This window comes from Lynx rufus, unplaced genomic scaffold, assembly GCF_022079265.1.
Source record: "Lynx rufus isolate CCGP_SWC_20201006 ecotype Redwood Valley unplaced genomic scaffold, mLynRuf1.p SCAF_4, whole genome shotgun sequence".
In the NCBI taxonomy this organism is placed as follows: Eukaryota; Metazoa; Chordata; class Mammalia; order Carnivora; family Felidae; genus Lynx; species Lynx rufus.
Window position 1 is genome coordinate 50838937 of NW_025814856.1, and position 27327 is coordinate 50866263.

The following is a 27327-nucleotide window of genomic DNA, read 5'->3' on the forward strand; positions in this document are numbered from 1 at the left end:
GTTAAATTTATTGGTAAGTACTTAATTCTCTTTGATGCTGTTGTAATTGGGATTGTTTGCCTAATTTCTCTCTCCTGTAGTTTTGTTAGTATGTAAAATAACTATTTTGTGTATTGATTTTGTATCCTGCAACTTTATCTAATTTGTTTATCTAACAGCTTTTTGGTGGAATAATTAGGGTTTTCTAGATAGGATACCATGTCATCTGCAAACAGACAATTTTCCTTTTCTGATTTGGATGCCCTTTATTTCTTTTTCTTGTCTAGTTGCCCTGGTTAGGACTTCCAGTGTTATTTTGAATAAAAGTGATAAGAATGGACATTTTTGTCTTGTTCCTGATCTTAAAGGAAAAGCTTTTCACCACTGAATATGATGTTAGCTAAGATTTGTCGTATATGGCTTTATGTTGAGGTGTGTTTCACCTGTACCTAATTTGTTGACAGTTCTTCTTATCATGAAAGGATATTGAATTTTGTTAAGTGCATCTATAGAAATGATCATACTATTTTTGTTCATTTTGTTAGTGTGGTGTATCTCATTTATTGATTTGGATAGTTGAACCATCCTTCTATCCCAGAAATAAATCTTACTTGATCGTGGTGTATAATCCTTTTAATTTAGTGTTGAATTCAGTTTGTGAATATTCTCTTGAGGATTTTTTCATCAGTGTTCATCAGGGCTGGGGCTCGTCGGTGGCTTAGTTGATTGAGCATCCGACTCTTGATTTTGGCATGAGTCGTGATCGCAGGATCGTGGGATTGAACCCTGCATCAGGCTCCATGATGAGTGAGGAGCTGGCTGAAGATTCTTTCTCTCCCTCTTCCCCTCTCCCCCTCTCACACACCTGCTCTTTCCCTCTCACCCTCTTTTTCTCTCTCTCTCAAATAAAAATAAAATGTTCCTCAGGGCTATTGGCTTGTGGTGTTCTTGTCTGACTTTGGTTATCAGGGTAATGGTAGCCTTGCAAAATGAGTTTGAAAGTGTTCCTTTTTCTTAAATGTTTTGAAAGGGTTTTTTGTTGTTTTTTTTTTTTTTAGTCAGGATTAGTTTGAGATTGAGGAATGCCAAAATGAATTCAGATCGGCTGATAATATTTTAAGACACAGGAATGGAGGTTCTAGGAAAGGACAGAATGGTGGGCTAAAGTTATTTTTCTCCCTTCCCCCCAGAACAAAACAGGAACTAAGTAAGATGCATGTTTTCTTTTTTAAAAGAATCTACTTTTTAGAGGTACATGCTGCAATATGGATGAAATGATACGTTGCTGGTGTTTGTTTTAGAGTGGAGGAGGGGTAATAGATGAAACAAGATTGACTAAGAAAGAGTTGGTAATTGTTGAAATAATGATGAGTAAATGATGTTATTTATAAAGCTTTACTTTTATACTTATTTGAAATTTTTTTGCAATAAAATCTTTTAAAGTTTAAAATAAAAGTACAGAGGCGCCTGGGTAGCTCAGTCGCTTAAGCATCTGACTTCGGCCCAGGTCATGATCTCACTGTGAGTTTGAGCCCCGTGTCGGCTCTGTGCTAACAGCTCAGCTTGGAGCCTGCTTCAAATTCTGGGTCGGTCTCTCTCTCTCTCTCTCTCTCTCTGCCCCTTCCCTGCTTGCACTTTGTCTCCCTCTCTCTCTCTCTCTCTCAAAAATAAATAAACATTTAAAAAAAATTTTTTTAAATAAAAGTACAGACTTGGGGGTTGCGGGTCTTGGTAAAGCCAACATAGTAAACACACTCAGTTGTTTCGTGTCTCCCCAGTAGTATTTATTACTAGCCCTCTGAGCCCAATTTCTCTTATGACTGTCATATGATATTTTCAGTCAACAGAAAAATGGAATAGCTACATAGATATATAATGACTTTGTACTAAAAAGAGATTTTAGTGTTTTAAAGGAATCTATAGATTCTGGAAATCATTCCTGACAGGATGACTGAGGAAACATTTGGGTAAATTAACAGTATATTCTGTATACAACAGATTTCACTTTATGAGATATTTGAATTTCTGAAAAGATAACCTGTGTGTATCAGACTGATGTCAAACAGTAAAGATTTCTCTAAGAAAATTGATAGGGTATTTTGACTAAGGGTGCAGTTTACTCAGTTGACTGTTAGCAAATCATAGTGTTAGAGGACTTGGCAAGTTACTAGTAAGATTCAAACTGTTGCTTGCTCTCTGTCACTTTATACTATTGCCTTGAAAGCCAGAAAATGGTTCCAGTTTACTTCTTTTTAAAAAATTTTTTTTTTCAACGTTTATTTATTTTTGGGACAGAGAGAGACAGAGCATGAACGGGGGAGGGGCAGAGAGAGAGGGAGACACAGAATCGGAAACAGGCTCCAGGCTCCGAGCCATCAGCCCAGAGCCCGATGCGGGGCTCGAACTCACGGACCGCGAGATCGTGACCTGGCTGAAGTCGGACGCTTAACCGACTGCGCCACCCAGGCGCCCCTCCAGTTTACTTCTTTAATAGTTTAACCCTACATACCAAAAGTGGGTAGTTGGCACATTGCCAGGTATCTTGCTAGATTCTCTTCTGAATGCTATCTCACTTAATTCTCACAATAGTGTAGTGGAGCGGTTTACAAATGAACAAATTGAATCAGAGTGATCACACAACTAGTAACAGGTTGAATTGAGTCCTTATGATTCTAGGATCTTTTCATTATACTGTATTACCTATCTTGTTTAAGGAGCCTTCTGTCTCCACCAGTGCTTTACATTACACACCCATGACCTACTTATATTGTAAACTGGAAGGTTGTTTTTTTGGTTTTTTTTTTAAGTTTATTTAGAGAGTGAGATGGAGCACGTGCACGCACGCGCGTGCGCGCGCGCGCACACACACACACACACACACACACACACAAACACACGCGTGGGGAGGGACAGAGAGAGGGAGAGAGAAAATCCCAAGCAGACTCCTTGCTGTCTGCAGACAGCCTGATGCAGGGCTCACTCTCAGGCACTGTGAGATCATGACCTGACCTGAAATCAAGAGTTGGATGCTCAACCAACTAAGCCACACAGACGCCCCTAAACTGGAAGTTTTACTCTTCTAACCCCTTCACCTGTTCTCCCATCCACCCTAAATCTTTATACTTTCAAAATACTATTTTGCCCAGAAAGATTGGGAACCACTCATATAAAGTTATCATTGGTTGTCTACAAGAGATTTGTCAAATCTGGGTACTAAATTTTTTTTTTTTTAATCTTAGTCTTTATATTGGTCACCAAGTACTGAAAAGGAAAGGCAGCATTCAAAACCAGTAATGTTCAGCATTTAGAAATATTTTACGTGGGGGAAAAAATAAGTTTATAAATAGATGTTTTAACCAAAAGGGAAAATAGCTTGTGAACCTAAGATACTTTGTTGTTTTACTGTACTTAGTGCTAGAATTCAGGGCTTTGCTTAGGGTCAAATTATGATATGACAGGAAAACCAACAGAGGTGATTAAAGGAGACAATAAAATGACTGGTAAAACTTAGCATGGTATATTGTGATTATATTTTGCATAAGAATTTGGAGCTGCTTACTGTGCCAGTTGTATTCATTAACTAAAAAGTGCTATTTTGTCCGTGTCCTGGGGCTAATTTATTATAAGAATTAATTAACAAATGAGAATTTTGGCCTAAATACAGCTGAAATGTTTACTGAAATTGGATCAAAGATGAGCATTTGTGTCAAGGTTTTAAAATCATTTTTCATATTAAGATGTCTAGAGAAAATGTTTACAATCCATAAGTTAAATATTTTTGTTTTGCATGATGGGAATTTTTTAAGTTCCTTTGTCTAATAACACACCACTGGCTATTTGGTCCAGAGATGTTCCTCCTCTTGGGCTTCTAGGGCAACAATGTATTCATCATTTCAAAGATTTCATTTTACTCAGGGACCTGCTGTATGAGTAAATGGAGGCTTGTCTTTGGCTTAGGCAAAACAATGTATATCACTGTTCCTTTGAGTTGATCATTATCTTCCATCACTGTCACTTTTTACTTATTTATTTAAAAAAGTTTTTTAGTGTTTATTTTTGAGGGAGAGAGAGAGTGCAAGCAGGGGAGGGACAGAGAGAGAGAGAGACACAGAATCCGAAGCAGGCTCCAGGCTCCGAGCTGTCAGCACAGAGCCCGACCCAGAACTCCAGCCCACCAACAGTGAGATTATGACCTGAGCTGAGGTCGAACACTCAACAGACTGAAGCCACCTAGGCACCCTGTCAACTTTTTAAATTATTTAATTTTATTGCTATTGATATATAGCTTATGGTGAGTAGTTTGGTGATAAAATGTGTAGTGGTATATATTTGCATTGACAGTGATTTGAACTTACTTTCCACCACAGGGACCTTTAGATATGATTTGTGGTTAAAATAGGAATCATTCATACACATCCCAAATGCTTTTATTCTGCGACACCATTATTACTGAATTCTTTTTTTGACTGGAGAGTGCTCCCCAGTTGAGTATTCTAAGTTTGTCATCACTAAGACTCTCCTGGTACTCTAAGAAACTGCTTGCTAAAAAATTAAGAACACCTTGGTCACTACCTCACATATGAGCTATTGCTTGTATGATGTAATCATTTCTTATCTCTAATGCACAAGTTTATGGAATATCACACTTTACCTACTTTTGGGGTGTTTCTTCTGTGTTTTATCCACTTTTCTTCACTGGCATATAGCATATTTAGAAATGCTGTGTTAACAGCTGTGGATCATGTGTATACTTGTAGTTAGCTTTGCTATAAGGAGAGATTTGCATTCCTAAGAATACGAGAAGTTTTATCAAACTCCGGTCAAAAAAAAATAATTGCTTATAATGTTTTTTCTTTAGAAAAAGTTATTAAGACTTTTTATAGCCGTAAGTATATAATTGCAAAACCTAAACATTACTCAGCAAATCTGTCAACCGATGAATTATATTAAGCTGTTTATCCATCTTAACTTTTGCCACAAAATGATACCGTTCTCTATCACAACCACCTACCATTATAGGCAGACCCTCTTACCCATTTTTATGATAAACGAGGGATAGCTTCACTCGGCAGATGTGATGTGTAAAACTATTTCTGAGATTTGCTGTAAAATAATTTTGTGGAAGGGGTTACAGATAAAGTAAGGTTAGCCATAAGTTGATTGTTTAAAACTGGGTAAGGTTTATGAATTCATTACAGAGTTTGCTTTGCTTTTGCATTTGTTTGGAATTTTTCATAATAAGATCTTTTTCAAAGATGTTAAAAATACGGGCGCCTGAGTGGCTCAGTTAGTTAACCTCACGATTTGTGAGTTTGAGGTTCCGGTGTTCCAGCGCAGAGCCTGCTTGGGATTCTCTCTCCCTCTGTCTCTGCCCCTCCCGTGCTCATGCTCTCTTGGCTCCCTCTCAAAATAAATAAACTTTTCTTTTTTTTAAAGAGCCATTTAAAAAGATGCAAAAAATAACATCAGGATAAGTAAGTAGTCTGAACAAAATTTTGAAGAACAGATTAATAGGTATTAACAAAGGAGGTCTTGTTCCATTCAGGCAAAGGAGTTTGAACTAACCCAATAGGTAATAGGGAACCATTATAGATTTCTAATAGTGGAATGATAATGATCAAAGTTATGCTCTAGAAGGGTTAAAGTAAGGAAAGAATGAAGAGTAAATTGGAGGGCTGAGAGCCTAGAGGTAGTGAGATCAGTTCATTGCTATAACGCAGCCTTAAAATTGTAAAGAGGTGATTAATGTTGGTGAATGGATGGGTAAAAGATAGTGTATGAAACATTTCAAAGGAGAAGGAATAGCTCTGCATTTAGGCTCTCAGGTGCTAATGCCAGTGCAGCAAAAAGGAGAGAGGGTTGTTTTTTTGTTTTTTGTTTTGTTTTGTTTTTGTTTTTCGGTTTTTCCCCTCATTTGTCTAGGGCTTAAAGGACCATTTGGGTGTCTTGAATTTGGAGGCATGGTAAAAATGTAGTCAGTATTTTGGCTCTTTGAGTAAATCAGTATCAACAAGCCTCTTAAGTTTTAAAGTTTTTTCTCTTTCCAAATGGAATTTAAAATGAAGGACATCCCATTTTATACTATTAGACAAAGCTGCCAGAACAGAGTTTTTTGGCATGTGTGTGTGTGTGTGTGTGTGTGTGTGTGTGTGTGTGTGTTAATCTCTACACCCAACCTGGGACTTGAAATCACGACCCTGAGATCAAGAGTCACATGCTCCTACCACAGAGCTACTAGCCAAGCACCCCTAGAATAGTTTTGATAAGTTGTTTGAAACCAGAGAGCTCAAATCTTCCAAATTACTTGATTTTTTTCCATCAGAACCCTGCAAGTGCCATGCCAGCCAGGTTATAGGTGGCTAGCATAATTTATTTCATTATTGGAAAAAGAAATTGAGATCTTGGTGCAAGTTAAAAGTTATCTCATGGGACAACCATAAGAAAATACTTTGGTTCTGAAATAATACTTTATCTGTATTTTACTTTGAAGATTCCCGCCCAAGTTTAGTGAAAAAGCAACTGAGAGCTCTTACTTAGTATATAAGAATTTCACAGGACAATAGCACTCCAATCAGTAGTCTTAAAAGTGCATTAGAATCGTTGAGAATTGCAGTTAACTTTCAATTTAGAGTTTTCTTCTAGACTATAGAGCCTTCTCTAATGTAGAGTCTTTGAAAGAGAAAACTCACTTTATGAGCAGAGTTAGAATTGAAATTATTTAAAACCTTACGAGAAAATTGAACAGCCTTCACACTATGTGGGACTGTGTAAAATGGTTTTGACTTTGGATGGTGGTTTGACATCTCTGATACATGCTTCATGACATTTTAGTAGTTCCACGTCTAGGAAAGTATCCTAAGAAAATGTGTATGTTAAAGAAAGGCATATGTACGTGACTGTTAAATTGTTTATATTATGGAAAATTAGCAACACTCTAAGCGTGCACCTGCACAGGATTGACTTAAATTATAGTAGATCCATAGGCTAGACTACTGTGCCAGCTTTTAAGAGGAAGAAGTAGATATGTACATAATGTATATAGAAAGATGTCTAAAACCTGCTAAATGAACAAAGCAGATTACAGAACAGTAGAGTTATCGCTTTTATTTTTGGAGTATCTTTGGGAAGTGGAATTATGTGAGAATTTCACTTCTACTTTTTATGCTTCTGTAATGTTTGCGTATTTTTACAGGCATTTGTTATCTTTGTAATATGTTAAGAATTAAGATACAGCTGTTGGTTAGGGAGGGGACTCTAGTTTGCATATCAGAATTGTTAAGCTTTAAATTCCTTTATTGCTATATACTTAGCCACCTGGTCTGCCTATTAATCACAAAACATGTATGGTCAGGTTCTGTTTGTCTGTTTTGAGGGTGCTTGCTGCCTGTTGTCCTTCATTGTTAATAGAATTTTCCATGAGACTAGTCAGTGGTAAGTCTTGTCTAAACAATTGAAGAGATTTATAAAAGTCTTTCTATAAGAGATTCCTCTGTGTCACTGGTAAACTGCGGAGTGGTTTGGGGTTGCTTTCTTTGAGGGGAAGGTGTTGTTTTCTCTTCAGAATGACTCATTAATTGTAGAGGCACACTTCAGGATTTTTTCCCCCTTCGTGGTTGTGAAAATGCAATACTTGGCACATAGGCAAGCCTAAAGAGTTTGCAAATTGCCTACCCTCTCCTACTTTGGATAAGAGAAACATCTTAAAATAGCACTTAACATAGTTTTTATAGATAGTAGTTGCTCACTTCATGTTTGTTGAATGAATGAATGAATGAATGAATGGAGAAAAAACTGGCAAATCTAGATACTATAAATCCCAAAAGAGCCAGGAAATTTAATCTGGACTTGTGTGTGTAGCATAGCACCAATAATAATTGATGCTTAAGTTTTAAAAATTTGTTTTAATTCAGATGTTGCTATCTAAAGTAAACAGTAGTTACTTTAGGGGTGCCTGGGTGGCTCAGTCAGTTAAGCATCCGACTCTTGATTTCAGCTCAGGTCACAATCTCACGGTTCATGAGTTGGGTTCGTTGAGGTGGAGTTGGAGCCCCGAGTCAGGCCCTGCACTGGCAATGAAGAGATTCTCTCTCCCTCTCCCTCCCTCCCCCTCTGCCCCTCCCCCACTCTCACACACACACACACACACACACACACACACACACACACACACACACACTCTCTCTCTCTCTCTCTCTCTCTCTCAAATAAACAAACTTTGAAAAAAATATACAATTACTTTAATAAATAGATGCCATGCTTTAAAATCTTAATTTTGTTTCTTTTGAGTGCCACAACTTTGTGTATCTGGCTTCTTACAAGTTAATTTTATTATTATTTTGAGAGAGAGACTGCATGCTTAAGTGAGCAGGGGAGGGGTAGAGAAGGAGAGAGAGAATCCCAAGCAGACTCCATGCTGTCTCACAAACTGTGAGATCGTGACCTAAGCCAACATGAAGAGTCGGACACTCAAAACAACTGAGCCACCCAGGGCCGCCCCCCCCCAAAGTTAATATTTTTGTAGCTCTGTTTCTTCACCTGTAAAATAATAAATTAGATTCTAAACTTTAAATTCCTAGATTTTTTATGAACTGTAGGAATTTTGCCTAAATACTGAAAGTATAACAGATATTAATGCTTCATAAATGTGTACAACCCACTTCGTCTGGAGTAAGGAAATACGGTTCCCATTTCAGGGCTTGAAAATGAAAAGGGTTTGTACAGAGGAGGCAAACGTAGAGGAGTGAGATGTTCTTTTCTTGTGGTACATGGCTCTAAAGCATGCTCTGAGGCTTCCAACACAGTAGGACAGAACCTTCAGAAAGTCTTGACAATCTCTCTTTAAAGAGCTCTTGAAAGTTCTTTGAGGGTGTCATCTTTATTTAATACTTAGAAGCCTAAAGTGTTCTTGGTTCTTCTTAAGGATAGAGACTGTGCATCTTTGGTTAGTTTTGCAGTAAATATCAGTTTATCATTGTTAAATGAGGTGTAAATAAAATACTTCTTTTTTTTTCAGTGTTAACCTAAAATAATTTAAGATCGTAGTATTTAGTTTCATTATTTATGATGTACTCTTATCCTAACAGTACTCCCCCTTCCTCCAAGAACAACTAAGTATATCTTGCCCTCTGTAATACTGCCATTAATGAAATTTTTCATGGGGAAAGAAATTCTTCCTGTGTACTAAAATAGGATTTTAAAAAAACTCGGTTTTAATTACCTCCTGTTCAAGTAAACTTAGAACTTTTATAGACATCTGTTTATTATGCCATGCCTAATAGCCCCTAAAGGGAGTATGAATTTAGGCAAAGGAGCCAAGGGATAAACAAATGCTGCAGGAGAAGAGGTGAGAGAAAAAGAAACTTTATCTTGACTCTCAATTACTTAAAGTTTCTTTAAAAACATTTTTTTTTTTTTGATGTTTGGTTTTTTTTGAGAGAGAGAGAGAGGGAAAGAGAGACAGTGCAAGCAGGCATGGGGCAAAGAGAGAGGGAGACACAGCATCTGAAGCAGGTTCCAGGCTCTGAGCTGTCAGCATAGAGCCCAATGCAGGGCTCAAACTCCTGAACCTTGAGATCATGACCTGAGCCAAAGGTCAGCCACTTAACTGACTGAGCCATCCAGGTGCCCATAAATTTCTTTAGTCTTCATTGTTTACCCCAGTTTTTTTCTTTTCTTCTTTATCTTCAGACCTGAACTTCTTCTAGATTCTTAGCCTGCATTAAGTTGCTTCAAATCCTAATTTATAGTTTATACCATCCCAGTTATATGAACTTTTTGCCACATCTCTTAGCACTTTCTCTTAGAGTTCATCTCTTATTTTCCAATAATTCTTCTGTGTTTATCACTTATCTCTGCTACACGGTTTGTTTTGTTTTGTTTTGTTTTTCTTATTTACTGGCGTATCCTTTTCTCAGGTTACTTTAGCAAAATTAAAATGCACACCCTTTGGAGAATAGTGAAAATAATTGTTAGCCACATTCAGGTTATAGTAGCAGCTCCTCTTCACATCTATTTAAACCCTGTAGAGAGCCATTTAAACTCTTTATTTGCTACAAATGCTAGTCTATATGTACCTGTGAGTGAGCAGGACAAGTATTATTCTTTCTTTTGTACAGATGAGAAAACTGAGACTTTGAGACCCTGAATGCATGAATTGCCTAAGCCAATGCCAGGATTCATAGATACCTGGAGCAGAAAAAAACCCAATGAGATTTTACTTTGAGGAATTTAAAGATTGTGTATAAAAAGTGACTTTTCTGAGATCACCAAATTATTTAAGTTGTAGGCTAGAACTCAGATTTCCTACATCTTAATATAGTACTTTTTCATAACATTTTCTTTTCTCAAGGTCACAAGCTTGTATGTTACAGTACAATGGCAGTGTTTTACTTTGACTACTTGTTTGGGTTGAAGATGGAAGATAAAACATATAAGTTGCAACTGCCACATTAGTTCCCAGACAAGTTGGTCCTGTAGATAAAATGCATTTGTGTATTAATTGCACTTTGAAGTACTCTCTGATTTAAACATTGAGGGTAACAGTCATATTAAAAACCTTCCAATATTCTTTTCCCATCACTCCTTTTTACTATTTTGTAAAGTTGTTCTAAAGAGGAAACAAGTGTAGAAATACTTAGGAATAAATTCAACTTAAGTGTGTAAGAAAATTTTGACTAATCAGTAGGTTCAGAAATTAAATCTTAAGTAATGGCAGTTTTGTTTTAATTAATGGCTATTTTGAAAATATTTTCATTAATTAGTGGCCTTATTTAAAATTTTTCTGAAAAAATGTTTTCTCTTAACTGAGTTAAGTATATTCACTTCTTGGACTGCTGTAGCTCTTTTATTGCTTTAGAGTTAGTCTAGACAGAATAGTACACTGGGCTAAATATATTGATTTCAGGAGACATCTTAGATGCTTGTGTTTTAGTGAATCCCAGTTTAAGAGATTGCTTTCAAAAGGAAGAAATTTGGTTGATTGTAGCTTATGGCTAGTTGGAATTCAGAGAACTGAGAGCTTTTATATGCAGGGTCCTTTATGTAGTAAATGAGGGGCAGAAATCCTAATAATTTTATGAAAGTATTCTATGTACAACTTAATGCTAAAACTCTGGAAAGAAACCAGACCTAGGAGGTAAGGAATCTAGGGAGGATTTTTAAATTGAGGATGTTTATAATTTTAATTCCAAAATAGGAAGTTGTGGCTAATAGGATGAAAATAATCATTAACCCTCTTAAAAGATCTGAAGTAATAATGTTGCCCTTGAGAAAAGTAAGCATTGCAGATTGTGATATCATTCAACCTGTTTATGCCAGCCTAAACAAGAAGAGATGTTCTCCTTTTCTGTAATACATACCTATCTTTAACATATTGGGTCTCACATAATTTGAAAAATAACTGTAAAATATACTTTTCTGGCCCTGAATTAGTAAGTGTGCATATTTGTCCTTACTTTGAAATCTCATAATTGGGCCCTAGATTCCAGAGTGATTTTCATACATAGGGAAGCCACTACTACTTTTCAAAACGTTTTCTAATGAGAGTAAGGAAAATCTCAACCGTTTTGTTAACACCTTGCCTTTAAAACCTTGTTGTTAATATGCTTGGAGAATTATATTCATTAAAATAGAAATGCTTTCAGTGATGTATTTAAATTTTAGTTACGGATGATTGAGATTGGAAAACCAAAACAATTAAAAGAAAAGGGACGTTTTGGGAAGATGGCTTGTTTGTATATATTTAATGTGTATTCACTTATATGTTTTGTCAGAGACCAAAATTGAGGAAGAGATGTGGCTTCTGGGGGTTTGTGAAGAGAGTTGATCAGAGATTGCTCCTTGGCTGAGTTGCTGTCTGCATAGGCTGTTAACAATTGTTTCTCTGGCAGCAGATCTTGTTCATCAGGATTGCATCATTTCTGGGAGAATGGCCAAGGTCCACAGCCTCAGTACAAAGACTGTCTGAAGCATATGAGGCCTGTTCTCTTTCTAAAGCGGCACTCCTCTTCCTGCCAGTCCTCTTCACAGGATTACTGAAGCAGACTTGTTCTGAATTTCTTTCATTGGATTGGCTGTTTATTGGACTCTTGTCTCCCAGCTGCTTCCGGCTCACCTGGCTGATGCAATTTCTTTTTCTGAAATCTCTGTTGGAATTGTTCTGAAAACACTTTGTGTGTGTCTGTTCTGAGAGTGACCAGATAGATCACACGGGTCTTGTGCTTTCAGCAAGTCATATAGAGAAGAGACTGTCAGAATGACACAGAGACTATTGACCATTTCTGAACCCAGTTAAAAAGATGGGTAATTATAAAACATTTCTGGCATCTTCTAATTAACAGTATTTTCTCCAGAAACTGTGTATGTATGTAAATGGTGACTTCTCAAAAAAGTACTTAGTACTGGGAGAGTGGTTGGTTCTGCTTCTGAATCCAAGAACTTACTACTGTTCCTGTGGATTCTGATGACTTGTTCTGGAAATAGTCAAATTGATATGAAATTGAAATTCTGGTGCATTCATTTTCCCCCTACTGTATATTCATATATTTAGTTCCCTTTTTCCTCCTGTCGTTTCTTATCCTTTCTTTGTTTTTGCTAAAGGAGTCCACTTCTTTATTTTTTCTTTCTTTTACTATTACCTTCATACCTTTTATGTGTGCTCTTTTAAAATTGTTTTTAAAGAATAGTTAATTTTCCAATTTTTTATAAATAAAATATTGATATAAAAGTATATTTCCTGTCTTGCTTGGTAACTGGAATCCCACAAACAGCTTTTTTCACATACATAGTTACATTAACATTTTAGGTATATATTAACACATACATAGAGAGATTAACATTATTTTGGCTAATGTTAAATTTGACTTTGCTGCCTAAAATTACCTATTGTCCTTTACTTGTTGGAGGGTAGAAAGTTATTTAAGGCCCTATTTTTCCCCATGTTTTCATTATGAAGTTTACCACACATAGAATTGACTCCCTTTTGTCAGTCTTTTTTTATAGCAGGAAAGAGGATAGGTGGGATGGAGGGGATGGGCGTAATATGAACTTTAATAGGTGATAGTAGAGAGTAAATTTGACATTTGATTAAAGAAAGCCCCTGGATTTTGGAAGGGGGTCAGTACAGAAGAAGCATCTCCTAGGAAAGAGAAAAAAGAATCTCTTGGGAAATGGGAGAGAATTCTCATTTGAAGAAAAGAGGATTACTGAATGACATCATATTTTCCATTTCTTAAGTCTTTAATAAAGATAATTTCCTTTTCCATTATTTAGGTTCTGGCTTTACAGGGAAATAGGATATATCGGTTAAAGGACAAAAATATAGAGTAAATGAAACATAGGATGGTTAACAAGCCAGTGTGTAGAAATGAAACACAAAATTACCGTTAAAATATTCTATATAATTCTGTTCTTTGTGTCTATCAATGTTACTTCTTTCTGTACTAATCTGTGTCCCAACTTTTTCTAGGTCTTCAGAGTTACTGGCAGATAATTTTGGGAGACTTCATATTCGGAGGTCTATAAAAAGGTGACTGAGTCAAATAAATCCTTTAAATTTGTTTTAATTTTTATATTGTAATGAATGCTACAATTATATGTTGATCATTGTGATTATAATTCATTTAGCAAACATTCTCAGAACACTTTCTGTGTGCCAGGCACCATTGAGAACATTGAAACTACAACAGAGGATAAAACACAAAAATCTTGTCCTCATAGAGTTTATAGGAAGAGACAGAAAAATTAACAGGTAAAAGATATCTTGAAATTGTTCTACCTAGAGACAGATTTAACTTTTCACTCTAAGACACCTCTCCAAATCGTGTGATAGGTTAATAACTGTTATACTGCTAAGCTTTGTAAACTATACTGAGAGTCTGTTGTCTTGGCTTATAAAACTAGAGTAATTAAAATAAGAAAATAATGCATATAGATGATCTGTTAAAATGACTTTAGTTATTATTTTAAGAGCTACATTTTGCAGAGTATTATTTAGGGAAGGAACGACTGTCAGGGTTATATGAGCAATTTGGTTTTGTTAACATGTTTTGAATTAGGAAGGCTGATATTGTTAAAGCATTATTTAGAACACGATGGACATGCTATATAATGGTTGTCTTTATCAGGATGGGTCATGTAAAAGTAGACAAGAGGAAGATGGAGGAATTCATGAAAGAGAAGTTCATAGTTAACTAGTTAATATTTCTTAAATTTATCAAGTATACAAATTAACTGGGTTGAGATTTCAATAAAGAATATGTTAATTATTTACTCATTCATTAAGGAAATATTATCAAGTAATTTTCCCATTGTTTCCTTTTAGCATATCTTTTAAAAATGGCTTGCAGAGATAACTGTCAGCTTAAGTTTTATAAGTTGTCTTTCTTCTAGCAGCCTACTTTTTTTTTTATGAGCATACAATAGTAATGGCTATGACAAAGGCTTTTTAATGGTATTGAATAACTTTTTCTGTCCTTTACTGAAATTGTAACACATGATTGAGATTCCTATATTGGTTAGGGGAGGCATGATCATTATAAGATTCTGCTCTGATTATCAAGCCATGCAGCTTCTGGGCTTTTTGGTTTTGTTTGTGTTTTTCTCTTTGGTTCAAGTTATAGAGTGACACTGAAATTAGAGGAAGAGTTGTGACCAACAATCCCCAATATTTAACTATATTTTGAGCTTATTAAGTTATAAATATTCTCTCTTTTGTTATTTGTAGATTTTATTTCAATTTCCCAGAGGCTTGGAGGATGTACTGCCTAAATCTGTTTTGATATACTGTTAGGGAAAGGAAACATTTATGTGTACGACAGGCCTAAGGAGTTAGGTTAGTCACTTCTCTTTTATAAACCGAAAAGAAACAACAGGAAAATTTGCCTTTTTCATTTCAGTCCCAAGTCTAGCAATATGTCCCCTTCACTTGTATAGCAACCGGTGTCTGGCCTTCCCTCAGATTTGGAAAGTCCTAGGTCTTGATGAGATCCAGCTCTTTAAAAATGTAGGTGCCAGGGAGGACTGCTTAGCATATAGCTGTTTATAGTATTCTAAAATAACAACACAAAAGATTAATATTATCTTAATGTGTTCTTAAAAATCTTGGCCTCATTCACTGCTCACAATTTGTTTTCTTATCCATATTAATTTGCTTCATATATCAAAAAAGATTCAGGTATCTCAGATGGTCTACCATTTAAATTTTGCCATTTTTCCCTGGATTGAGTTAGTATCATATACTTTTCATTGCATTAAATTTTCTTTAATATAAATGTTTGATTTTTCTTCTTATTTGTCTTACCATGAATCAGTAGATCAGTCATGAGATATTTTTGTAGTCTCTTTGCAAAAGTCTTTATTAACCTGGGCCTTTAACATTCACACTGACTTTCTTCCCTCCCACATAAAACGCTTCTTGTTTCATTCCTTTAATGGTTTAATACAAAACCACTAATGTGAAATCAAACAGAGTACACTTTTTACCCCCTTTGTACCATACCTCCAAATTTCTTAATGTGCTTTTTTTTTTTTTAAAGATTTTATTTTTCAAGTAATCTCTACACCCAGCATGGGGCTCAGACTTAAAATGGGAAATCGAGAGTCATGTACCCTACCAACTGAGCTAGCCAGCCAGGAGCACCTCAGTCTTAATGTACTTTTGACGTTTTACAGTTTAGTAGTTTGTGAGTCTTTTGTGTTCCCAAATTCCACTGGTTATGGTCAGCAACTCAAGGTATCTTGTCTCCTTTTCCATAGAAAATTTTCTCATCTTTATCATGAAACTATACTCTTTATGGTGTATGTTTTTGTTTTTTTCATTTTATTTTATTTTTTTTAATTTATTTATTTTGAGAGAGAGAGAGAGTGAGCAAGCAGGGGCAGCACAGAGAGAGAGAGGGAGAGTATCCCAAGAGGCTCTGGTAGCGCAGAGCCCGACGTAGGGCTTGAAGTCATGAGTGGTGAGATCATGACTTGAGCCAAAGCCAAGAGTCAGATGTTTAATCGACTGAGCCACCCAGGCGTCCGTTTTTATTTAAACCTAGTAGTGAAAGCCTAACAAATACAGTTAAGGTAGTTGCATCTTCTCCCAAAATTACAGTTAAAATAAAATGGTTTCAAAGAAGAAAAAGAGGGGCACGTGAGTGGCTCAGTTAAGTGTCCAGTTCTTGGTTTCTGCTCAGGTCATGATCTCATGGTTTATGAGTTTGAGCCCTGCAGCGGACTTCATGCTGACAGTGCAGAGCCTGCTTGAGATTCTCTCCTCTCTCCCTCTCTCTCTGCCCCTCCCCCGCTCACTGTCTGTCTCTGTGTCTCTCTCTTTCTCTCTCTCTCTCAAATAAACTTAAAAAAAAAAAAGGAAAAGAATGTAATGTGACACAAGAAAGCAATAAGAACAGCTGTATCCAATCAAATAAAAACAGATCTCTTTTATCATCACACTTTATCTGGAATAAACAACATTGTTGGCTGCTGGTAAAACTGCATTTATTTGTGGCCCGGGGGGGGGGGGGGACTTTAATTTTAAATATTAAAAATATTTAATTTTTCTTTCTTTCTTTTTTTTTAAGTAATCTCTACACCCAGTATGGGACTTGAACTCATGACCCTGAGATCAAGAGTAGCATGCTATACCAGCTGAGCCGGCCAAGCACCCCTAAATGAAGATCTTTAATTGTTAAAGAATTTAGTTAAACTTTGATATTTCTGTTTACCTACATTAGAACTTACTCTGTAATAGGTGTTAGGCTGCCAGAAAATTTTGTTTGATGAGCAGTTGTAGAATGGTGGAAATGTACTTACACTAGTAAGCAAGGCAGACCATTACTTTCCCTTTTGCTAAAAAGCAAAGAAAAATAATAATAAAGATATGAAAAGTTAGCATAACTTTGGCTACCTCATTTTGTAGAACATTAATGTAGTACACAATAAAATAGGACAATGTATAGACCCTTTGCTGTACTTGTTTTATTTATATTTGCCCCTTAAAAGACTTATTTTAAAAATGGAAAAATATTCTGTAGCATTTAGAATACATTTAGAGAACTATCAGGTTACTAGATATTTTCTTTTTCTCTGGCAGGATTCCTCATGTCCATAACATGTTGGTTAAGGCTGTGCAGCTCACCCCCACTCTCAGAGTGGCCAGTCTCCATTAATTGGACCCCGTGATTTCCACTCTCTTGCTGTATTGGACGTCATGAGCATTGCAATCCCTCTGGGAGTCACCACACCAGATACATCCTACTCAGATATGGCTGCTGGATCAGAGTAAGTGCTACTTTCTAGGTAGTAGGTGCATTACCAATTTGTGTGGAGATAACTTTCTTATGGGCATCTAATAATAAGCAATATTTTCTAAACCCAAGCCTAGCCCACTGTAAATGACATTGGACCTTTCCCTTTTCGCCCATAGAAGCTGGAGGAAAAAAAAGAGTTAGAAAGGGGAGGAAAAGAATGGGGTGGGGGTGGATTTCTTAGTAAATAATATCATTGAATTTGCAAAGTAGTGCTTACATTTTCATTGGTTTTGATGGGTTGGGAAGATTGAAATAAAGTAGGTGTCACTGCCTGCTTCTGTAGAATTAATGATTATTCTGATGGAGATAAGGAGTTCTCTCCAACTGATTTTCCTTGAAGGCCTCTTCCTATGTACTTCTCACTGTTCTAGAGTAAAGGGGCTAAAACCTTATATGGGCAGGTTACTTAGAACTTCTGATATTTGGGGTAGAAAACATGGAAAGCAGTGTCATCTGTTTTTTTATATAATATTCATTGCCTAGAAAGAGGACCTTCAAAATCAGTGGTACCAAACTTTTTTTTCAGCTAAGAGCAGCTTTAGGAATTCAGAATTTGTCGAAAAGCCCAATCCCTAAAATAGACTCTCAATTCTTGAAGAATTTAAATACCAAATGGCAATGAAGGTAGGCCTTCATTATAAAACTTTATATATTATTCAGTTTAAAAATTTTTAGCTTTTTGTATCCCTTCTCTTTTAAGTTGTCCAAGATTCCCCCTGCTCACAGATTCCCCCTCTTGTCCTTTTACCTCCCTTGTACCCAATCTTCCTTGCTTACAGAAAGGAAGTGGAAGCCCCCTACCTTTCAAGACGAAGTGGCACTACACCAGGATGTGAAAGTCCAGCGAAAGAGACCCAAGGGGCCTAGGGGGCAGCACACCCCCAGAAGCCAAGTCTATTCCAGGCAGTACCAGGGATTAGGGTCTGGGCTGGAAAAATCCTGGTGTTTTGAATATGTTCAGGTCCAGTTCAGACTCTTGATCCCACAGCCACTTCTTGAGTGAGGTGGGTGTTGCTCTAATTCCCCTGTTTCTCTTGCCATTTTCATAGTCCCTGGGGATTCTTCCCCCCTTCAGCAAAGCAAAGCAACTGTACCAGAGCTCTGGGTTCAACTGCATCCCTGATTAATAGTGGTTTTCTTCCTTAAAACTGAGAATATAGTAAAGAGCATGTACATTTCTTCACAAAGCCACCTAGGATTACTTAACTGTTTATTGTCTTCCTTAAAGAGGAAGACTTAACATGAACCTACCCTAAGAAGCAATATATTATATTCTGGGGTAGTCTAGAACTGAAGAATTTTGGCCTTGTTCCCATATAAAAAGGAAGGTGGAGGAGGGTGGGGGGTGGGAAGGGTGGAATTGTGTTCCCTCCAGGGCTTTTTTTCCTGTTTCGTTTTGTTTTTATCTTTTTGCATGCAAAGAGATTCAGTTATGCCAGTAGCTAGACTTCCAAGTTTACAAGTACTATTTCCCAAATTAAGTACTGAAAAATCTTGCTGCATTAGGAACCATAACTGTATAGTGTTCATGAATTTTTGTAAAGTCATTTACTACCTCCTATATGGATTGACTAACAAACCACACAGGTAGACAGCATTAACATTGGTGAGAAATTTCAAGAGAGATTAAATCAAATTAATGTGATCAACCCCAAATTAAATTAATTTGGGATTCGTGGAAAAAGACCTAAAGCAATTATTCTTAAAACTGGTGTTTTTCCCAAAGTACAGAGATGACCACCCATAAATGCTGCTGGGTAGTCCAGAAGTAATTGCAGACTTAGGGCCTAAAAATTTGACTGCAAGGTTTCTATTTCCTGAAGCATTTTCATTGTAATTTCTTGACAGATTTCTGATACTGTTGTCATGACTTATTACACAGTTACTCATTTAGTATTTCTACAAGATAATGTCAACAATTTGCTTATGTACCATTCTGTTACATTTTAGATGATATTTCTTAATGTTTCACCATGCATGTTCCACTCTTCCTGCATATTTCACTGTTCTGGGCACTCTAAGATTGAAATTAAACTTGGTATGAAAGGCAACATACTCCACTAAGTAAAAGACGTAGATCTTACCTCATGGGATTTTAAATCTGATAACAACAGTATACATCATGCATTTTTCATGTATTTGTAGGAGAACCTCTAGATGTAACAATAGAAGCAAGGATGTTTCTGAATTTACAATTATGCCATAAATGGATTTCAGACATTTTCCAAGAGGTGGCATTATAGCAGCAGGTGGCACGTTGTACTTAAAACACAGTCGACTCAGTATCTGTTGTAAACATGGCTTCTGTGTATGTGCCCAACCCTCATAGCAATTCAAACATAGAGGAAGAAAGGCAGTAATACATTTGCATAAAATGGTTGGCTAATAAGGAAACGCAATCCTAACACTACAGATTTTTACTCCATATTTTAAAACATAGATAAGAGCTGATATATATATATATATGTATATATATGTGTGTGTGTGTGTGTGTATATATGTATGTATGTATATATATATATATCAAGGAATATCCTAGGAAATCGTATAGTTTCCTGTCAACATGTAACTGATTAATAACCACTATGGAAATTGTAGTTTCCTCATCAAAAGATGAGCTTAAATTTTAATATTTTGCACGCATAGCAACAGATTAAATGCTGTGCTTTACTAGGAAGTATTGTCCAGTGGGATGGCCTTTTAACCTCCACAATATACATTTTATTTTTATTCCCTAGACTTGCACATGAAGTGCATATGTTCATATTTACCCAGTTGGGAGATGGGTAAGATACAACCAACATAGCTCCATCTCCATGGCCATCTTTTATTTCATGCCACATTCCTTTTTCCTGTCCAGAAAAACTCCATTTCTAATAAACGGCTGCCATGTTTCACCCCATGTGTTCAGTGGTACAAAATCTCTTCTACAAAATATGTACAGTTCTTTGGAATACTTGTTTATCTAGTGAATTAACAATGTTGTAGAAAGTTACTACTTTCTCTTAACTGTCCATCATAGAAACTAAATTCTACCTTCATTTTATTAATGCTTGTTTGCCTTCAGTTTCATTTAGGAAACCCCACCTGTTTCCTAATACTCAGAGCTGATTGCCTCTCAGTGAGCCATGTCAGATCATCTTTTCTCAAGAATACTGACCTGCATTCTTGATGTACCCCCCACCCCAGTTCCCATCTTGCAGACACTCTTAAAGAATAAAATGCATGCACTTCACTAACAGAATACTTTCCTATGTCTAAAGTTCTTCTTCACCTAGAAATTACCTTTGCTGTTATTAATAAGATCCCTTCTCACAGTTTTGGAGCATATAACTGGGTGAGTTGGATATATCTCAGAATTTTCTTTTATCCCTCACTTCTCAGCTGACATTGCACCACATTGAACTGCGCACACTTTATTCCTGCCAAGTACGGTGTATTGTATACTTCCAAGCAGGATAAATGTATGTTCCTTAAAGCAAACTATGCATTATTTGATTCCTTAAAAGACCCTTTGATCTCTAAGGCTGAGTTACTACGTGTCCTTGGAGTTTCTGATTTGTGAATCTCTGTTCTAGTTAACTTAAATGACAGATAATCCATTATTGAGTTCAAAGTTATATGATCATATTCCTTAGTTATCTTTCTCAAGATTCCCTAAAATCTAACCAGGTAACAATCAGAGTTACAAGTTCTTTTTTTACCAAAACTTGTATTTTGTCCTTTGTTACCTATGCCTTTTTATTATCAAGTAAAGGCTTACATTAAATTTCTAAATTTGAACACATTTATAATTATTTTATATTAATAAGTTATACTTGAGCACTTTGCTTTCGACTCATTGAGGGTACAAAAAGATTCTAAGCCAAGTTTTTCAATAAGCCTGGTTACTTAAGTTTTTAAAAATAGAGTGTTATCCTGGTTTACCACACCAGTTAAACATAGTGGAAAGAGTACAGGATTTGGAGTTAGACATTGTTTCAAATTCTGGCTCTGTCAGTGTGTGACCTTGGTGAAGTCACATAATCTCACCACCTCAACTTCTGTAAAAATGGGGTGCTATTTACCATGTTTACTAGTTGCAGAGTAAATGAATTAATGTACATCAAAGCACCTAGAAAATAATGGGTGATTCAGAATGGTAGCCACTACTACTCTTACTGTTTGTCAGTAGACAATAACTTCTGAGTACAGTTCTGATTATTTTGAAGTTCTGTGGTATTACCATGCAGCTGTTAAGTAATTGTGTCCTTGATATGCTTGCATGTCATTGGTGGATGAGAAATTATTACTCTAATATTTGAAAGGTGTTTGGGGGTTCATCAAGATGAGAGGTATGATAAATATAAGATGCCGTTGTTTTTACCTGTACTTTCTTCAGGGTATCCTGTCTTGGTAGTGAATGGAAGAGGGCCTGGTCCCTGGGGCAGTGCAGAAGGCACTTTCATCATCTCACTCACTGCAAATGTCATGTGAGGTTTCATGGAAGTATTAAGAGATCCAATTAAGAAGAATAGTTCTGAGTCTAAACCAGCCCAGAGTGGCTTCTCTAGGGGAAACTCCCTGCTCAGCTGGTACGTTTGTGTTTGTCATTAGGGACACCTTGTATTCCAGGTGCCTGCCTTGAGACATCTGCCTGTACTGGCTTCATGTTACACACAAATCCACATTTAATAACACTCCTGTTATTTATAGGCTTAGTTATGTTAATCAGATTGTTTCACTGAGTTCCTTCTCTTATTCTAGTGGCTGGTGGTTGTGGAAAGTGGAGGGGTTAGAATGGGAAGTTAAAGTCTTAGTTTAAGGGAAGATTAGGTGTTATGCTATCATGCATTGCTTTTCGCCTTTGTGCAGCCCTGAATCTGTGGAGGCTAGTCCAGCAGTTAATGAGAAGAGCGTGTATTCCACTCATAATTATGGGACCACTCAGAGGCATGGGTGTCGAGGACTGCCTTATGCTGTGAGTATGCATTTGTTTCTCTCCAGAGCAGTGATCTTCCTGGAGTGTAATCCATTCTTATACATTGTGACTTTCTTGAAATGTTTATATGCAGCATGACGAAGTTGCCCCTTTTGCACTTCCCTGCCTCCAGCGGACGTCTAGCCCTGCATCATTGTTCTTGTTTTTATGTCCCAGTTGACCTTGGCATTTTGTTTTATCACTTTCCTGGTTGAAGCCAAAAAACAAAGGGTACTACTTTCTTCTTTCTTTCCATATGTACCATACTTTAGGGGAGAGAGGGGCCAGTGTTTGGACACTGTTGATTTAAAAAATCTTATTTTCAGGATCATAATTACGGAGCCCCTCCTCCTCCGACACCTCCTGCTTCTCCCCCTGTCCAGACGATCATCCCTCGTTCTGACCTGAATGGCCTGCCGTCGCCCGTAGAGGAACGCTGTGGAGACAGCCCGAACTCTGAAGGAGAGACTGTTCCTACCTGGTGTCCTTGTGGTCTTTCTCAGGATGGCTTCCTTCTCAACTGTGACAAGTGCAGGTAAGATCATGCTCCATCTCAATTCAAGCCTGGGTTGCTGGGATTAGGGTTTCTTATTAGTAGGGAAAAGCTCAAAGTATTCTTTCTTGTGTTTGTTAATGTAGATGATTCCTTAATGCTCCTTGGCTCGAATTCTCTGCACTAGGTGAGAATTGCTGACAACAAGGAATGAGAGATTGATGTTAAAGCTATTGAATTTGATATGAAATTTAATGTCCTGGAAACATTTGGTAGGTGGGAGGAAGGGGGTAGTATACACAGAGACACGTCTCCCATGTGTGCAATGATGTGCGGCATGCTGTTGGAAGGACTACTTTAAGTTTATTTTCCCTCTTTAGGGGAATGAGCAGGGGGAAGGTTATTAGACTTCATCGGCGGAAGCAGGACAACATATCAGGTGAGCTGAAAATGGGTTGGGCCCGCATTTTGACAGATAAATATTTTGCAATTTACATAATCATCTCAAGAACTCCTGTAAGTTCCCATGGTCCCAACTCTTCATGAAAAGAGAAAGCTGTTCTCTCACAAACACTGTGTACTTCTCTTGTGAATTAATATACCCAAAAACAACATTTTAGCCCCGAAGCAATCAAAATATGTCATGTGAGCACACATACCAAATAAAATAACGAGATCCGTTTTCTGTTTACATATTGAGGCGATGAAGCTTGGGGACTCAGTACAAGGGAAAAAGTGTATGTGATGTAGAACAGGGTTTCTATGCTTGATGCCAGTGGTATAGAAAGAATCTTGATTTCATAAGGAAGGTGGGTATTTATGTTCTAAAGATGACACAGTTAATAGAAGTTATGACTTCCTGGATATGGGGTAGAGATAAAAGAATAAGCTGCTTTTAATGCACTTTTGAGTTTGCACAACATATAAACTATGAAATAACTTTTTTTCAGGTGGGGATAGCAGTGCAACAGAAAGCTGGGATGAGGAGCTTTCTCCTTCCACTGTGTTGTACACAGCAACACAGCACACACCTACAAGCATCACCTTAACTGTTAGAAGAACCAAACCCAAGAAGCGGAAGAAGAGTCCAGAAAAGGGTCGTGCAGCAGCAAAGACGAAGAAAATCAAGGTATGGAGAGTAAAAGTATCTTAAATAGAAATATGTCTGATATAGTTCAAATTCTGGACCAAGAAGGCACCAAAATTATTTTAAGAAGTTTGATCCAGATGTTTGAAGGGCCACTTTTGCTCTATTTGGCAAAAATCGGCTAATCTGTGTTGTGAATATGTAGACCAACCTCTCTTCTGCCACTCCATACCATCACAACTGGCACAAAGTTTCTTCTCCAAACCCCATCCCAGGTATGAAATCCCAGCCCCGCCTGGCCAAGCCCATAGGTACCGTAACCTCCAGTCTAGGCTTCCGCTGTCCTTCAGTATCTCCCCACCTCCTCAGTCCCAAAATACAGTCTGAAATTCTTGTGCTGGTACATGCCCACCTCATGTCATTGGGTTGATTGTTTTTTCCTTGTTTCAAAAAAGTGAGGAAACTTCTCTTGAATGGTTTAGGCTTCCTCAGTGTTGTGGTCACTTTCATGTATTCTCAACTAAAAAGTCTCCAGGAGAAACCTCTTCTGTTTTGTGTTCTTTCTTCCCCATCATGGCAACTTTGTTGCTCTTAGGTGACTTGCCCACCCCTTGTTAAGGGGATTGGTCTTTGTTTCCTTCTTAATTTCAAAACTGGTAAATCTGCAACCTTATGAAATGTTTTTATTTTTCTTTTAGTGACAGGAGTGCATATAGGATTTAAGTGATGCATGCTCTTCCCTGTTAATTACTTAGTTTCACAATGGAAAGTGTCAGAATTAGCCTCAAAGGTCACTGGCCTAGAGCTGCCCCTATTCTTGATAACAGTGTGGGGAATTCCACTGTGTTTATTACCTAGGGAAAAGGGGACAGACTAAAACACTAGTTCTTGCCTTAGTTTTAGTCTCAGATAGGTATAACTGTCATTCTTGGTACCAAGTTTTGTTTTGTTCTACTTGTTTTCCTCTTTGGGATAGGCATTTCGAGAGGGATCCCGGAAGTCCTTGCGGATGAAGGTAAGGGGTATTCTTCCCTGATGCTGTGTTTTACTTCACTGTGATCTTGCATTTTGATCAGCTTCTTTCCTGACATTGATGGTCTGGGAATCTTGGACTCTGCTTTTTGTTAGTTTGTAATTGTTGCCATTCAGTTTTCATAGAGCCTTTCTCCAAAGTAGGTTTTCTTGTTTCTGAAATATTTTCCCTTTCTATAATGAGCCTTCATTTACTGGTTTTTCATTAGCTGCTTTCCTGGTGGGCGGGGGGTGGGGGAAGTGACATTTTATCAAACAAAATGAGGCTGATGTGTTCTGTCGTTGTAATTGGCCTCAACCTCCAAACTGAGGTTTTTCTGGTGCTACGGGGTCTCTTGTACACCCGCCCTAGCACCACTTGGACTTTAAGCAATGGTTGGAAGGATAAATTTCATCAGTTAGGAAAGTAGTATTATCGATAGGAATTACTCTTACTGGAATTACTTTTGAACTGTTTTGTCCCAGGCATACCTCCTTGATATAGAAGATGCAGGTTATGCTAGTGTGTTTCTTTTCTTCTTAAATCAAATGAAAGAGCTTATTTGGTGATACTGGATAATGGTTGGAGATTTGAGAAATTACATGCAGTGGTACTGGGTAATAACAGTTTCTCCAAAGGATATTTGATTATACTGGTATTTTTCTTTACCTATGTGTATGTGAGAGGATAGCATAGCTCCCAACCCAGTTCATTACTTATGGCTTCATAACATTTACTTAGAATTAAGATCTAATTTAATTCTATAAGCATTTCTATCCCTAAATGTGTAAATGGTTAGAAGCAGAATCTTTCCTGTTATATGACATAAACATTAAAATCTTTTAGTAAGGAAAATCTTCATTAGGATTAATACACATAAGTATCCATGGAGTACCAATATGACTGATGTTAATGAAGATCACAGGTGACACTTTATCTAAAATATGAAAGCTTCACCTTGCATATACCCATAAACAGACTTGTACATACCTGTAAAAGCACTGGGAAAGGACTTAGAGCCCACGAGCATCAAGAGTCCTGGGATGTTTTGGAACACAACTTACTCTTTTTTTTTTTTTTTGCTAGATCTGTCTCCTGTAAGAGGTCACATTTGCCTTCACTGCCCCTTTATTTTCGTCTCATTTGCTTAGAGGGGACCTTAAATAGATTTATGGGGCAGACATAGCCCTGATTCCAGCTGTTAAGCCCGTTTCTCTTTTATCAGCCAACTGCTGTAACTTGCCTCCAGATGTTCAAAACCTTTTGAAAGCTATTGACTGGCTGCCCGTGAAAACTACATATAAACCTCTACGTGTAAATTGCTTGTATTTTCAAGATGCTGACAGTTCCATAGGCATTTTAAAATTAAATTAATTAAAAAAATACTAGTTTATTTTGATTCTCATATCAGAATTCTAAGTTGGGTTACAAATTTATACACAGAATTAATTATTAGTAAGAGCACCACCAAAGATGTGCATGAGAGACATAAGAATGGGAAGTATTCATCATATGGATTTCTAATCCCAAAATCAAGAACTTGCCTACTGGAGACTACTCATAGCCACTAGGTGCCAGTAACACATACACCCAAGTGTGGTAATCAAAAATGACTTCAGATATTACCAAATGTTTCCTAGGGGAAAAATCACCTCTGCTCAAGAACTATGCTCTAAATCCACTGAGTTGGGGTTTCTAGTACCTAGAAGAATGGAACAGCAGAGTAGTCAGTGTTCTGTTAGTGAACAACAGCTAATAATGTGACAAAGGCTTCTAGTATAAATTAAGCGTAGTAAGTCATCAGTTGAGTGATCACGACTGAATGTTTAAACCTGGGAATACTGTTTGGGCCCCCCTAATCCCCAGTCTGATAAGCACCCTTACATCTCAGGTTTTGTACTTTTCTTTTGTTTAGCTGCTCCTGATACTTCAGGTGATACTGTGTTCTCAGTGTGTTGGCCTCAGGTGTTTCTTAGATCCCTTTGTTTATTGTTCATTCTTTTGGACTGTGGTGAGAAGGGTAGTGAAAGTGTTAATTTTTTTTCATTCCCCTGTTCCTTGGGAAAAGGACGATAGACAATAGTTCATCAAAAACAGTGACACAAAAGTGAAAGAAAGCAATTGTTAAAATCGATATAAATGTTTTCTGTGTCATTCATGGAAAGTATATTTAATTTTCCTATGCCCATATTTGCAACTTTAGTTTGGACATGGATTTGCAAGTAGCTTTGGCACTGTGGTATCTTTTCCTTCTAGTCATCACTGGTATGACATCATCACTATCAGTGTGTGTTTGTTTTCTGATGACACCATGGAGGAGAATATGTGTCATACTTAAGCTGTGTCTCTGTATCTCAAATGTAAAAACTGTTTAGGATAATGTTGTAGATAAATAATTTTTTCTCAGAATTGTCACCATAGAGAGCAGCGTTTTTCCTAGAGAAGTATCCCACAGTACCTCTCAGCATTTTCTACACTCCGTCTACCCACTCCCCTGCCCCC

At 37.1% G+C, this 27327-nt stretch overlaps 1 protein-coding gene across 9 annotated transcripts in view; it reads left to right on the forward strand.

The window, feature by feature from the left end:
• SETD5 (SET domain containing 5) overlaps positions 1-27327 on the forward strand; it is an 82103-nt gene that overhangs the window by 18810 nt on the left and 35966 nt on the right. The window contains exons 1-8 of one of the 9 annotated variants that reach the window (XM_047097340.1): positions 17155-17244; positions 18053-18277; positions 21655-21847; positions 22128-22233; positions 22560-22768; positions 23107-23165; positions 23677-23855; positions 24790-24828. In XM_047097340.1, coding sequence (XP_046953296.1) covers positions 21756-21847; positions 22128-22233; positions 22560-22768; positions 23107-23165; positions 23677-23855; positions 24790-24828 — 684 coding nt within the window. In that variant the 5' untranslated portion in view covers positions 17155-17244; positions 18053-18277; positions 21655-21755. Of the gene's footprint in view, positions 1-13444; positions 13505-17056; positions 17245-18052; positions 18278-21654; positions 21848-22127; positions 22234-22559; positions 22769-23106; positions 23166-23676; positions 23856-24789; positions 24829-27327 lie in introns of those variants that run through there. The other 8 variants (XM_047097345.1, XM_047097342.1, XM_047097344.1 and 5 more) reach the window with 8 other exon arrangements.